This window comes from Gavialis gangeticus, unplaced genomic scaffold, assembly GCF_001723915.1.
Source record: "Gavialis gangeticus isolate Ggan-Ray unplaced genomic scaffold, GavGan_comp1, whole genome shotgun sequence".
In the NCBI taxonomy this organism is placed as follows: Eukaryota; Metazoa; Chordata; order Crocodylia; family Gavialidae; genus Gavialis; species Gavialis gangeticus.
In genome coordinates, this window is record NW_017729032.1 from 35,001,979 (window position 1) to 35,017,009 (window position 15,031).

At 45.6% G+C, this 15,031-nt stretch overlaps 1 protein-coding gene across 1 annotated transcript in view; it reads left to right on the plus strand.

The window, feature by feature from the left end:
- The first annotated feature begins 6 nt into the window (after window positions 1-6).
- The window catches only part of CUL5 (cullin 5), an 87,977-nt gene continuing 72,952 nt past the window's right edge, over window positions 7-15,031 (plus strand). Inside the window, exons 1-2 of the mRNA XM_019524651.1 lie at window positions 7-42; window positions 14,368-14,477. Of these exons, the coding sequence (XP_019380196.1) occupies window positions 19-42; window positions 14,368-14,477 (134 nt within the window). The 5' untranslated portion in view covers window positions 7-18. The remainder of the gene's footprint in view (window positions 43-14,367; window positions 14,478-15,031) is intronic.

Here is a 15,031-nt window from a genome sequence, read left to right on the forward strand (position 1 = left end):
CGGGGCCCGCGGGGCAACATGGCGACGTCTAATCTCCTAAAGGTGAGAGCCGGGCCGGGCAGGGCCTCGCGGGGAACAAAGAGCCACCGGGCCGGGCTTCGCCGCTGCCCCGCGGTCAGCGCCGCCTGCAAGGCCCGGCCTGGCCTGGGGCTCCCGGCCTGGGGCCCGCGAGCAGGTTAGGGGCTCTGGGAGCTGCTTTGTGGGTAGCACGGGAGCGGGGGCCCGAGCTGCAGCCCTGCTCTTCCCTGCCAACCTGTTACGGCGCCTGGTGCTAGGCGACTTGCCGCCGGGGGCAAGGGGCACGTTGCCCTGCTCTCGGCTGGGGAAGGAGCGGCCTTGAGGACTGGGGACCAGCTGCAGGGCTTCTCTTGAGAAAGGGCCGAGTCATGGGGGCTCAGCACCGGGAGGAGAAGGGGTGCCAAGTTCCCCGGGCAGGGGCAGAGGATGTGGCTCGGATCGCCTGAACCACGGGGGGTGGGGTTGCACAAACTCGGTGGGCTCCTGAGAAGCGATGCTGGGGATATGGGAAGCGAGTTGAGTACTGGTTTGATGAGCAGTGTTTCCGCACATAGTGTACGGACGGTGTATCAGGTGTAGCCCGTGGGTTGAATCTGGCCTGCAGAGGTGGGTCACGCAGCCTATGGGGCTTCTTGTGGTCTCTGGATCCCACCTGTGGAAATAGACCTGTGGGCAGTGGGGTAGGCAGTAGTAGTGGTCAACCCAGGTTGCTTACCCATTGCTGTTGCTTACCCTGTTGCCAGATTCCCAACTTGGGATCCCTGTTGAGGATGCAGGTCTGCAATGATGACAGTATTAACCTTCCTCCTTACTGCCAGAGCTATGTGTCAGAGGAGCCAGCATCCAGGGGGGTTAATGCTGTCCCAGGGCCATATGAGTTTGATACCCCTAGAGTGTCCCATTTGGTCATTGCTCTTTTGCTGTGTGATGTTACTTGCAGCGTGCTTGGGAGTTATTGGATACTGACACACTTGCTTTGTGGAAACAGAATTACACAGCCTTTAAGCAGATGTAAGGACATCTGGCCCACCAGATTTGACTGTATTCTACTGGAAAACAATGCTTCTACTAAGTGAGAACACAATGTAAGGCATTAACTGTTCAGGGAGCTCTGCATGGCAGCAGGCTTAGGTGTAGTGTAATGACTTTTTCATAAACACTTCATTTCGAAGAACAGTTGCAGTTGTATTCTAAATATACAGTGATGCTGTCTTGGCAAAGGTGGTATAGAAATAGATGACTGAAAGAGGCATTACTGATGTCTTGTAGTGCTTTTAAAAAAGTAAAATTAAGTAGTAACTTTTCATCAGAACAGTTGAGAGAGCTTTATAAAAGGCAGCCAAATATAAGGCCTCTTACAAAGAGGAAACTGAGGCAACAAAAACTGCTCAAAATTGCACAAGAGTTTGATCCAATAAATAGAAACTCCCTCCTGATGCTTAGCAAACTGTTCTCCATAAAGCATACTAGCATGAAGTGAAGCTTGCTTTGCAGTACATTTATACGCTTCCAGAATATGATATGTATATCTCTTTAAACTTTCTGGAAATTGGGAGGGATGTCCCTAAAAGATAGGAAATAAAAGGTTAAGAGCAGGCATTTTTTAGGGGACATGTACAGAAGACCATGTGATTGAATGTGTCAGGTTTAGTTAACCCTACTTTAATCCTAGTAAAGACGAGGCTTGAGAGTCAGTGCAAGCAGGCCGTAGCATTGGTACAGAGTTTCATTGGAGTCAGTTAGGGCACTGTATGGAGGCGAAAGTCTGTTGCAGGATAGGGCTTAAACTGTGTCCTAATTCCTGCCCTTTTGTGTTTCTTTCCCTCTAAGTAGTTAATCGCATCCCATTTACTGGTCCGCTTGTTTCAGCTGTTCTCTTTCATCCCTGTCTCTTGTCTGATCAACCTGGACCGCACCAGACACACATGGACTCTTCAGCTTTCAATTAATATTTCTGGTTCTGTACTTTGGATACCTCTTGCTGACTGTTTCTCTTAAGGATTTCCTAAGATGTCAGCAAATAATTCGTGCTAACTGTGGTTATGCAATGAAGACTTTTTTTGTAGTTCTGATTAATTACCACTTCATACATTTAAAGCCCCACTCTCCTTCGTATCTGCTTTGTGTGGTAACCACTGTAGTTGCACTACCAGTTGTAAGAGTTGCTGGTTAGGACAGGTGGTGATTGATTGCATGTTAGATTTGAAATGGAGGCAATGGCTAGATTTAAGCACTTTTAAACCATACATCTCACCCATAAATTAATCTCTTAGGTTGGCACAAGACAGTAGTAATATTATTATTATTATTATTATTATTATTGAGTAAAAATAAAAGCCCCAACTGCCAGCTACACCAAAGTAATCAAAATGTGTGTCTCTTTTTAGGTGTTTACAGGTTTCACTTAGAGACTACAGCTGGGCTTTGTATGTACACTGAAGAAGACTCTCCTTGCCCCAAAGAGCTTAGAGATGAAACAGATAAGACAAAGAGTAGGAAGAACGGGCATAGAAGGGTGATGTGATTTGCCTACAGTCCCACAGTAGGTCAGCAGCAGAGCCGAGAATAGAATTCAGGTCTCCTGACTTCTAGGCCGGGGCCTTATTTACCAGTTTCTGTTTTATGTAGGTTCTTGTACTGTGCTCCTTCCTATGTCTCTACTGTACTACTTTGCATCATAGCATCACGATTATAAAAAGGGGTGTTATGTTATGTGACATTCAGATTTGGAAAAATGTTGTTATAACTTGCCACCTAAAACCTGTCTGCTGAGTTTTTTATGTATATGCTATGTAATACTTCTCAATAAAGAAAGGTTACAAAGCAGTAAAAGGGGAAAAATCCTTTATTAGCAAGGCATGGTGCTACAGTGATACTTGATAAAATGAAACCTTAGAAGTCACAGTCTGGTAGTGGCTGTGAGGAGGGCTGACATGTGAATAATGTTCCAGGCAAGTTAAAACTGTTAATGCATGGAATGACATTTGGGGAGCAGAACATTGCAAACAGCTAGAAGTACAAATGGAATACCTCACTTATATATATCTCAGCCTTCACTTATATAAAGTGAGTTACTCCATTTGTACTTCTAGTTCTTTGCAATGTTATATAGTCAATTTTAATTCCTGACCATTAGAATAGCAATTTGTGTATTAGTGGCAATTGGTAACATGAAGTTTGATAACAGTTCTAATCTAAACAGGACTAGTCAGGAGTATTCTTCTTTAGCAAAGATTTGAATTACCTTTTTTTCTCCTCCATACTTTTGTTCACAAACTTCAATTTGCAGGATTAACTGGGGAGAGACTATCAGAAAAATTAACTTCACAGAGGTTTTAGAATATGGATTCTAACACCGCATTTTTTTTATTTGCCTCCAGGTCACTGATTCAGATGTGACCTAAGATGACCACTGAAAACTCCCAGTACTTGATTACTGTTTAGTCCATGTCAGAGGTTTTCAAACTTTTTTGGTTGCATACTCCTTTACCTGAAAACTACTACTACTCATACCCCTTATGCATAATGTTTGTTCACTGATATCACTACACAACAACACCGTTACTCTGTGTGTTGACTAGTAGTGGTATGTGGGCCATCCTAATTGGAGCCCTTTCTTGCTTTGCTTTTTTTAGTGAGGGAGGTCTTTTCAGGTTTTTGGTCCTCGTAAGAACATGGCTGAGCTCATCAGTGAGATAAATAAAAGGGTTTAGAACTCCGTGACAGGCAGTTCAGCAAGTTTAGAAACTCGTTGCCTATTTTGGGCATTAGGGAGTAAATTTTAAAAAAATTAAGTACCTCTATAGTCTCACCTATGAAAATCTAGATCATACCCTGCATGTGGAATAAGGTAGGGAACAAGAAACTATGAACTTCCCCTCATAGTGTTTCCTATTCAGCATTCTGTAATGAGTCCTCCTAGTTAGCGAGTCATGCTAGCTCTAATGGAATATTTAATGTTTAAAAATACATTTCATTTTGCATCTGTTTTGGTCTTACCAGAAACACTGGATAAAAAATAGTAACACATTCAAGTTATGTTTTCCTATCGTTAGCAAAGAAATCGGCTTTATTCACATAACTAGGCGCAAAGCATGAGATATTTAATTTGATTTCTTTTTGAGATTTTGTGCCAGAAATAAAGTAAGGACAGTTTTAATAAAGCAGGAAGACTCTGTTCACTTAACCCAAGTACTGAACTGGCTTTTTGCTACTTCCAAAATCAAATCCATAAGACCAGGCTGGAGAAGTTTCAGAGGAAAGCATGGGAGGACATTGCAAGTGAAAATACAAGTTTCTCATGGCTGGCATGGCTCATCCTACTCTGCTTAACAGTTGGTATATTGAGTTGGTTAATCCTGCTGTGAGAGCAGCTAATTGGGAACAGAAATGCCTGACAAATGAAGCAGGCCACCTTTTGATTATTTCACAAGTACAGCAAAAGGCAGGAGAGGGTAGCACCTTAGAAACTAACTAGTTTGGAGAAATATAAGTTTTTGTAGGTGACATCTGACAAAGTAGACTTGCCTACAAAAGCTTATACTTCTCCAAACTAGTTGGTCTCTAAGGTGCTACCCTGTCCCTGCCTTACTTAGGGTGTCAGACTAACAGGGTAACAAAGTAACCTGACTAAGGAAAAGCTGTTAATGTTTTTTCAGAGACAATGTGACTTTTAGAGACATTTATATTTGTATCTTCTATTGAAGCAACAAGCAGTGAAAACAGCTTAATATACCAAATTGTGTATGAAGTTTTTTATAAGCTTAAGTGAAGGCAGCCTCTGTCTCAGGGATTCTTGTACAGTACCTAGTACAAAGGCCATATCACCATATGGGACTTTCAGCTGTTCTTGTAATATAAATCATTGTAAAGATATCAGCTGTGACGCTATGATTGAAGTTGAAGGATTTTGTACTTAAAAAGTAGTTCTCTCCAAAATTTCAGCACTTTGAGTATAGAAATAATTTTCTGAGATTTTGAGAGATCTGTTAAATTAATTTCAGAAAAGACCCTTCAGAAGAAATTTCACACTGTAAGACTTTTTTTGTCTGAACTGACTAATAGCAGAACAATGTACCATTCAGACTTTCTGTAAAGTGAAATTCAGTAGTGGAATTGTGTATGATGGTGCTTTTGAAACTGTTCTCTGCAGAATCATGGGCCTCTGGATAGGTCATCAAGGATTCTGCAGAGAGATTGAGGATTATGGTGGAGTGGGCCTGGAGGAGGTACACTGCCATTACCAGGTTAGGTTGTTTGGCTTTGCATCAGTTCCACACGCCTTGTGGAGTTGGGTATAGGGGTTTTGTGGCAGACGGATGCAGTTTTGGGATGTATCGATAGAAGCTTTAGGTGCAAGACATGAGATGTAATAGGTTAGGCCTCATTTGGAGTACTGTATGCAGTTCTGGGCTTCATATTTTTAAAAGGATGTGAAGTAAGAGATGGTCCAATAAAGATGATCAAAGACTTAGCAAATCAGATGCGGAGAGGCTAAAAGAGCTAGACATGTTGAGCTTGTGGAAAAGGTACTTAAGAGGGGACATGATAGCACTCTTTAAATTCTTGAAGGGCTGCCATAAAGAAGAGGGAAAGCACCTTTTCTGTCTTGCTTGCTGAGAGGAGAATTCAGACCAGTGGCTTGAAGTTGCAACAAAGTAAGTTTAGATTGGATATATGGAAAAACTTTTTTACTGTTAAATATAGTGAGGCAGTAGAATAGACTACCTAGGGAAATTGTGAACTCTCCATCACTGAAGGTGTTCAAGAACGGGTTGGATAGCCACTGCTTAGGGATGATCTAGGTGTAGCTATGCCTGTGCTCTGTTTTGGGAATTTTCCGTGCTTCTGGGCTTTGGTAGTTGCCCCTGCCTACCCTCCTTTCACCCCTGCTCCCTTTTCTGCTACATGTCAGGGTGTTTTTAAGCCTTCCTCAGAGTCATTTGGTGTTGGCCACAGTGAAGGCTGGGGACTTTGGGTGTGCCAGTGTTCCTTCTGGGAGCAAAGCCGTAGATTCCTGGCTTTGCCCAGGGTCAGGCTGATTGCCACATTTGGGGTCAGGAAGGAAGTTTACCCCATGGTCAGATTGGTACAAGCTGTGGAGCTTTATGTCTTCCTCTGTAGCAGGGGTGTGGCCCTCTACCTGGGATCTCTTGAGCATATACTGACAGCATTTCATAGAAGCAGGATGATGGCTATCAGGGTTCCCCTGCATTACCTGTGGCATGTTAGGGTGTTAGGCCTTTGTTATGTCAAGGTTAACCATAGTCTTTATGTAGAGTTTAGATTGTGTAGGACTGCTTGGATAAGGAATGATCCTGCCTCAGGTAAAGGATTGGACTAGATGGCCTCTGGAAGTCTCTTCCAGCCCTTCTCTATGGTTCTGTGGTATGAAAGGGTTAAAACCACTGGTGCATGCTGTGTTGGAAAAGTTTAGGTTGTTAACAATTGTATCTCATCGTTGTGATTTTGGTCAGGTCATTATAGCTCAGGTCACTCTAAATGGGCTTTTTGTGATAGCAGGGGTTGTCCAACAGATGCTTCAGGCCTACTACAGTTATTCAGGCTGTAGAATTTCTACAGAATCTGTTATTCAAAGGATGGTAGCCCTTAGAATTATTTTTCCTTAAAAATAATGGTGCTGTAATTGGGCAGGATTGTAACACACACAGAAAAAAATTCTGTTTTTATATTGTAACAATTATCAGGGTGTAAGTCTCCTTGTCTTTAAAAGAGTGGGATTTTAAAAAGGACCCGAGTAACTTTAAGGGGTACTGGTTCCCACTGACGTTCTTCCCAAGTCATTCAGGGTAGGATTCACAGAGGAGTGTAAGCTCTTAAATCTAAGAAAGCTTTTAATCAAAACTTCACCTTATTTTCTTGGAAGAACTCCTAGAACCTATGTTTTTTCCAGAAAGCTTTCTTTCACATGCAAAGTGGTTCTGAGCCAAGCATTTGTCTGCCTTGCACATACGGCCCTTTGGGACTTGTAAAATAGGCATCCCTGTGCCCAAGTCCCCTAGGGACCCTGATCTATTTGATGTGCTTTAAGCATGTCTAACAGCATCGAGTTCAACACCCATGGCTACTTTCATCCAAGCACCTTTGGAGGAAGCAGTGGTGGTGTAACTTTTTACATCAGGGGTTTTTCAACCTTTTTTAACAAATGTACACCTTTTCTTTCAAAGTTGCAGCTCATGTACCCCTTTTATATTTTTTTTCTTGTTTTTAAGAGGTGGGAGGGGCAGATCAAGGCCCCTGCGGTGAGGGAGGGAGTGGGGCTGGGGCTGCATAGCTGAGACTGAGCGTGGTGCAGGACAGAGCCACAGGCTCGTTTTGAGTGGGGGGTAGCTCCCACCAGGAGGGCATGGGGGGGTGCCTCTGGATTTGCAAGCAGGGTAGGGCAGGCCATCCAAGCAATGGGGGAGGGAGTGGGACTGGGGAAGGGACTGCACACCCAGGGTGGGGCATGGGACTGAGCTGCATGGGGTGTGGCTCCCGCAGCTACGTGCACCCGGGGAGGTCATGCGGGCATGTGCCCTCGGATCTAGGCGAGGGGCAGGACAGGCTAAGGCCAGCGTTGGACTCTTCCCAGCAGGGGCTGGGCCATGTTATGTTTGGGGCTGGGAGGGGGGCTGGGTGGGCTATGACCAATGTTCCCTCTAAGGTTTAGTGATTTGTGAGCGCACCACTTTGGTCCATTCCTGAGTTGGTTTCGCCTCCACCTTTCAGCGCACTGAACAAATTATTCTCACAACGTTATTTGGGAGAAAAGATTCTTGAAATACTAAATTATATATATATTTTATTTTTTTAAAATTAAAATATAAAAAACCCTACCAAAACAGAAAAGTTTAGGTATAATTCTCCACCTGAGGACAGCATGCAAAAGAGAATGGATTTCATGTGACGGACATAAATCACATCACTTAATATACTCTGTAAAGCTCTCGGGTACTGTGAAACACTGAAGGTCTGCCTGGTCTGCCCTATCTATGTCGCAGATTTCATCACTCTTTCAAAAATGATCAACACTGCCTCCATGCCTCTGCAGCCTTTGAAAGCAGCATGGAGTCTTGTGCGTCCTGCCACTGGGCAGACCAGGCAGCAAGGAGGCACGTTGCATGGGGACAAAGCTCACCCAAAGGGGCTGGGAAGTGGAGCAGTTCTCTGGAGCCAGCGGAGCCTGAGTGGTGCCCGGCTCGGCCCCAGCCCCTGTCCCCCCCCCCGCCGGCTTGTCTTAGGGAGGAGTCACTGCCTGCACCACACCTCACGACGGGGGATGCCAGCGTGGTGAAGAATGGAGTGCAGCCAGGCGGTAACTGACTACCGGCCCCAGTGCCTCCACTGCACGCCGGGTTTCTAGGAAGCTGCAGCCCAGCTTCTCTCTGGGAGAGAGTGCGTGGCATTACAAAGCTAATACGCAGCAAGATTTTTTTTGTGTGTGTGCACAGGGGCATGCATGCATGCACTTTAGAGGGAACCTTGGCTATGATGAATGCTGGGGTGGCTGCAGGCCCCCTCCCAGTGCCACCACCACCTGCCCCGAGCATGGGGGTGGGGGTGGGGCTCGATTGAGGCTGCGAGTGACTTGTCCAGGGGGTGTGGGGAGGGGTGGCTCCTGCCACTGTGCACACCCCAGGAGGGTATGTGGGCCATGTGTCTCTGGATCTGCATGCAGGGCAGGGTGGGCTGGGGTCAGTGCCAGCTCCCCCCAGTGGGGGCTGGGCCGGGCTGCGGTCAGGGCAGGCAGTGGCAGTGCTGGGAGGGGGCTACAGCAAATTCTGGGGAGGCTGAAGCCCGGCTTCTAGCACTGCTGCCACCTGCCCTGCACACAGAACCGGGGGGCACGCACCCCCCATGTGCTCCCAGGGTGTGCATAGCTATGGGAGCTGCCCTCCACACGGTTTAGTCTGGCGTCCACCCTGGCTGGGCAGCCCCAGCCCTACTCCCTCCCCCACCACTGGGGCCTCAATCTGCTGCCCGCAGACCGCTTTCCTCACCACCACATTTTAGCAGCGGAACCTGGCTGGTCTTCTGACTGCCTGCATGCTGTGCTGCAGCTGCATGCGTGCATACACCATTTATTGGCCATATTAGGTCTGCTTACCCCTTAGGACCTTTTTAAGTACCCCTAGGGGTACATGTATCCCCAGTTGACAACCACTGTTCTACATAATAGCGTAATGAATAGAGTACTTGCCCTGGTTTTAGATTTTTCTCAGCTTGAATGGGTTCAAATCCATATCTCCCACTTTCCAGGAGAAGCCTTTACCAGTCAGGCTGGAGGCTAGGCTGTGCTGAGTGTGAAAAGTACTCTCCATGCATCTTGGTGAAGTTGGGCCACTGTAAGAGAGAATACAAGAGCCTCCATGTCAGAGAGGGAGCGAGACTTGGTAACCCCTTAATACAAGGACATTTACCTGACGTAAGGGAGTCTTGGGTTCTAGTTCCTGGTTCACGGTCTATTTCTGTATTTTATTGAACTATACTAATGCCAAAGCAGTCCCTGAAGCAAAAATGAGAACCTAAGACTTCTCCCATCATAGATGGGTATCCTTATTGCTTGGCTAGTCATGTTTACTCTTCTTGAGCCCCGTTCCTTTCTGTGCAGTGGCGCAGCTTCAAAAGAAGAGGTGGGGAAAATATTTCCATCCCACCCTGGTCTTTAAGCTGGGACATTCTCCTGGGTATTGGGAGATGTAGGCTGGAACTTCCTCAACCTGAGAGGCTTATGGGTTTGGAATCTGTCTTGCGTAGGCAGAAAAAACTGGTAGACAGAAGATTTCAGGTACAACTCTTTGGTGGTTCTTGTGTAGCTTAGGGATTTCCTCATTCAGTGTGCTGGGTGTTTTGAGTCTTGATCATGGGCATTAAACGTTTCCCTTTTTAAAGTATAGGGAATCAAGACTCTTAAGTTTGTCAATTCTGTTTCCAGATTTAGATACCAGAGTCCAGCATCAGCATGTCTGTGTACCTTTGTGAATATTGAACTGAGCCTGAGTCTCCAGCACGGTATAGGTGCTTTGTACTGTACTGCAGGTAGATCCTTCTTGTTGCCTGATATTGGAAAATCACCCTAGTGGGAGTTCTGCTTTAATGTATATCAGGGACGTCAAACAAGGCCTGCCATCCAGATCTGGCCCACTGACTCGAGTCATTCACCCTGCAGACTTTTGCCGTGGCTCTGGCTGTGATGTGGGGGGGCTGCCCACAGTGGTAGCCACTGCCTCAGGGAGATAACACTGTAGGCAGAAGCCCTGCCATTGTTATCAAAGCTGGGGCAAAAGCCCCTGGAGCTGCCTGCACTTCTGGCTCTCACCAGAGTTCTCTCTGCTACCATGGGAAGCCCTGCCACCTGCTAGACCCTGGCTGTAGCCTACTGGTTTACCCACAGTCACACTGGGGCTGTCTGTGTCCTGGCTTTCGCCAGGATGTGAGCTGCTGCTGTGGGACCCTACAGTACTGGTCAGGTTGTCTGTCGGCACTCCACTGAGAGGCAGACACTGGCTTCTGCCTGCAGTGCTGGGGATCTGGCAGCTGCTGTGGGAAGCCCTGCCATTATGGCTAAAGCCTGAGCTCGACATTGTGGTGGAGCCTTTGACCACAGTACTGCTAGGGTTACCTGTGCCCCAGTGAAAGCTCCCTGATGGCAGAGCGTCAAACGATGGTGATGTTTGGGTTGATAGCACCTCAGCTCTCACCAGCATGTTTTCTGCTGCTGCAGGAAACTTTGCCACTGCAGCCAAAACTAGGGCTCCAACAGTGACGGTAGTACTTGACTGTGGTGCTGCTGGGGCTGCCACCCACACTAGCACATGGACTGCTGCCATGGGAAATCCTGTCACCATAGCCAGAGCCCTGACTCTGGCTGTGGTGGCACAAGGTCTTATGCATAGGGTGCTAGCTGCTGCCTTGGGATCGCCACTTCTGCTCGTGGTGCTGCTGGGGTGCGGCCTGCAAGCACCTGAAAAGGACAGAAGATAGTAGGGCTGTGCAAAGTTCCAGTAGTCGATTCAGTTTGGAGGAGATTCGGCCCAATTCAGCGGCTGAATCTCCAAATCCAAATAGATTTGGAAGCCTTATTAAAAGATCTGAATCGTTTTGGAAGCTCCCGAATTGACTTGGAGGGATTTAGTGTCGATTCGGAGATTTGGCCAGAGACTTAAACAGGCAGCAGCCCTTGACCATGCTGGACACAGCTGCTTCCAGCTGTTAAGTCTGTTGTGGTGGGTGGAGGGGGGAGGGAAGGAGCGTGGGGAGGCACTGGCAAAACGTAGGGGTTGCACTTGTGTGCACATGCACCCTCTGAGAGAGGCCGCTGCCAGCGGCATCTGTGGGTGGTCGCCGCTTGCCTTTGCCCTCCTGCCGCTGACACTGCTGGTGGTGTCTGCGGGCAGTTGCCACTTGCTACCCCCCATAGCCACGCCACTGAGGCGTTCATGGGGGGTGGGGCAGATCTCTGTGTACTGCTGGTCCTGGAGGGCATGGGAGCAAGCATGTGCCCCTGGATTTGTGCAAGGCAAGCTGGGCTGCGCTCCAGGAGGCTAGCCCCAGCTGCAGCCCAGAGCACAGCCCTGGCTCTGCCCACCCTGCAGAGTTTCAGTGGAGCGGGGGCTATGAGGGGGCTGCAGCCACCCTGAAATTCCCCGTAACCCCTGCTGCTGGCCCTGCCTGGTCCAGGTGCGTGCACTTGACCCCATGCCCTGCCACTGCTTGCCCAGCTGGGGCAAAGCCTCAGCTTGTCTGGGAGGCTGGAGCGGCTTATCTGAAGCAGCGCAGTGGCACTGTCCTGCGCCTTCCTACCCTGGCTGGTTGAGTGGTGGGAGGGTGTAACCCCTGCTCCCAGCACCACAGCCCAGCCCAGCCCAGCCTCCCCCATGCAGATCTGGGGTCATACACCTGCTGCCATGCCCTCCTGGACTGGCAGCTCTCCACCGGAGGAGCCACTGGAAGAGCAGATCCCGGACCAGCAGCGTGCAGTGGTGGGAACCCCGCTCCCAGAGTCCTGTAGCCGTGCCCGCCCCCCCCCCCCCCAACTGGGCAGCTTGTCCAATTCCTCCCTTGCTGTGGGGGCATTGATCTGCCCCCCCTTCCTCCTTCCCTCTGCCCCCCGCAGCAGACTTACCAGCCTGAGGAAGCTGTGTCCAATGTGAAGGACTCCTGCCTGTATAGTTTATGGCCAAATCTCTGGATCCGAATTGGCCGAATTGAATTGGGACAGTGCCACATACTTCCTGCTTCGTACAGGCCTGGAAGATAGCCCTCCAACCCACTTGAGTTTGACACCCCTGATGCAGATGATCCTTTTTCCTTCCTCCACATCCACCATTTTGTGCTACCAGTGTAGTCTGTGTACCTGGAAAAAAAGTATGGTTGCCAGTTCCTGGCTGCTATTTTGGCCCTGCTTTAATTTATGCTTGGATACAGCCCTACATGGTGATCCTGGGACTGGGGTGGGGGGTAAGAGGGGGGTAGAAGGTGCAAAAAAATATGCAGCAGTTATGTGATTGTAAACCATCCTTGTATTGCTTTCCTTTAAACTATGCTCTGCGCACCTTTGCTGTAACAGGATCTGGCTGGATTATAATTTGCATTGTCCACTGAGCCCAAGAAGTTGAATACCTTTCAATTAGTAATTTTTGTGGTTATTAAAAGAATTATTTAAAATATAAAGTAACAGTAGGGTTATTAGTATGAATATTTACTGACCTACCTCTATACAAAAGAAGAAAAAATAATTCAGTGTCATCTAATGAAACAGCTGTCTTAAGAAGTTGGTTTCCTGGGTGGTTTGATAGAGGAATGAGCCTGTAGAAATCTGAAGGACAGTAACTCCTAAACCTTCAAGATAGGAAACTGTTCCTATAGCAACAATTTTTTTCTTAAATAAGAATGCAGCGCAACAAGGACACCCAACCTATGGGGAGAGCAGAGCGTTTGGTGTAATATTGAGAAAGATTAACCATTTTAAGAAAGCATGAATGTGCTCTGACTTGCCATGCTGTAAGTGGTCAATCTCAAAACTGCCAAATAATTTTTTTAGCCAGAAGTAATTTAATTTCAGAGAACTGTCACTTCCACTAAATTTTGTACTCTTGGGAGTAGTCTGGGTCTTAGAGAAAACCACATGTTGCATTTTAGCATGGGTACTTGCTTCATGATAATTTTCTGAATAATTAATACAGAACTTCTCAAGAAAATCCAGATTCCCTGGGTTAAGCCACACTGGTGACTGAGTCTGTCAAGAATGTATCAAACTTCTTAATTTTTTTACTTGTAAGCTCCCTCAGACAGAATATATTCTATATGATATTTCGGTGCCTCGTGTTTATATTGATTCTTACTCTGAATGCTACTCCAAGATCAGAAAAAATAAGACTGGAGTTATAGTTTGTACTATGTTTTCCCCTGATTCTCGAATGTATCCAACAAGGAGTTGAGTTGTTGTTGCTGTGTGTGGGGTGGGGGAGGGTTGTTTTGTTTTTTTAAGTTTCCTGATTTCTCTACTCAGGTTTTTATGGAGAAGTGTATGTTTCTGTTGCATTCTCTCTCAAGACTGATTGAATTAAACGTTTAGTAAACCATGGTCCTCTGGAGTTAAGACTGTCATTCTTAATATCAGAACTGTATAATATCTGTAAATGGTTTTTAAGTCTATTAAAATGCATTTGGGTATCTTATCCTAATAGCTATATCACAAAATATTCATAGTTTGAAATCATTAAAATGTGTGACACATCTAATGGCTAAAATATATTCATCATTACTACTGTATTCTGAATACAATACAGATTTTGTTATATATCTCTAACTTACTGAGACCAGGATGGTAAGATTCTCACTGATAGAAAAGTACGTGTGGCATCTTATTCCCCTGCAAAAAAAAGACCTGGGTACTTCAGATGGTGCAAATGCATGATAATGAAGAGCTCATAATATATTAAATTATTAAATTAAACTGCAGTCTGTGGAATTCTGCAATCCTTAGAGAATTTAAATAGCAATATTAAGTTTGTCTCTTAGTATAAGCTTGACTTATTGTTTCATATACAATCAATCATTTAATTTATATATTAATGTTTTCTTGGCAAACATTTAAAATTAATGTGTGTGGAAAAGTAACTTTTACAGTTCCTTAAAGTGGTTCATAATTCTGAAGTTTTTGTCTGAATTTTATTTAGTATTGTATAGCCATTTGCTTGCTTAGTTTATTGCTGTAGTAATTCCTAACTTTTGTTAAAAGGATATATTAGCAAATGTGAAAAAAGCTCCAACTGTCATAACAGACTTGGATTCATTTTTACTTGACTTGCATTTAAATTTTGTTTTTTGTTTCTTTCTGTAAAGAATAAAGGTTCACTTCAATTTGAAGACAAATGGGATTCCATGCGCCCCATTGTTCTGAAGCTTTTGCGCCAGGAATCTGTCACCAAACAGCAGTGGTTTGATCTATTTTCGTAAGTATTTTTTTTAAGCTGCAGTTCTTGAATACCTGGATGGAAATTAAGATATAATATCACTTGTAGAAATCATGTAAAATCAGCGTGCTCACAGGCAAAACATTGCAAAAATTTCTAGTTAATTCAGTTCTTCTAAACCAGTAGCACTGCTGTTTTGCATTTTTTAATTGCAATTGCATAAAGTTTTACACAGAGTGAAAGCACAGGGTTTTTGCTTCTTCAGTTGATAATATGTTATATATGCCCACAAGCCTTTCACAGTGTTGTTGGAAAGGGGAGTACATATTATTTCGTGCTTTGATAGTAAAGTTTGCATACACGAGCAAACCTACCATGGGACAGCTAGCAATCTTTGCTCTGACACTGAAACTAGAAATGACTTACGATAAATTTTAAATACTTAAAGCACTCTTAAATGTTTTACTTTTTTACTCTTTATTTATAGGCTGCAGATAATCTTTCCCTTCAAAGAGATTGCATTTCAAGCTACATATACAATGTTATGGCTGTTATATAACAAGAATTGGCAACCCCTGGCATGTGTGCCAAAG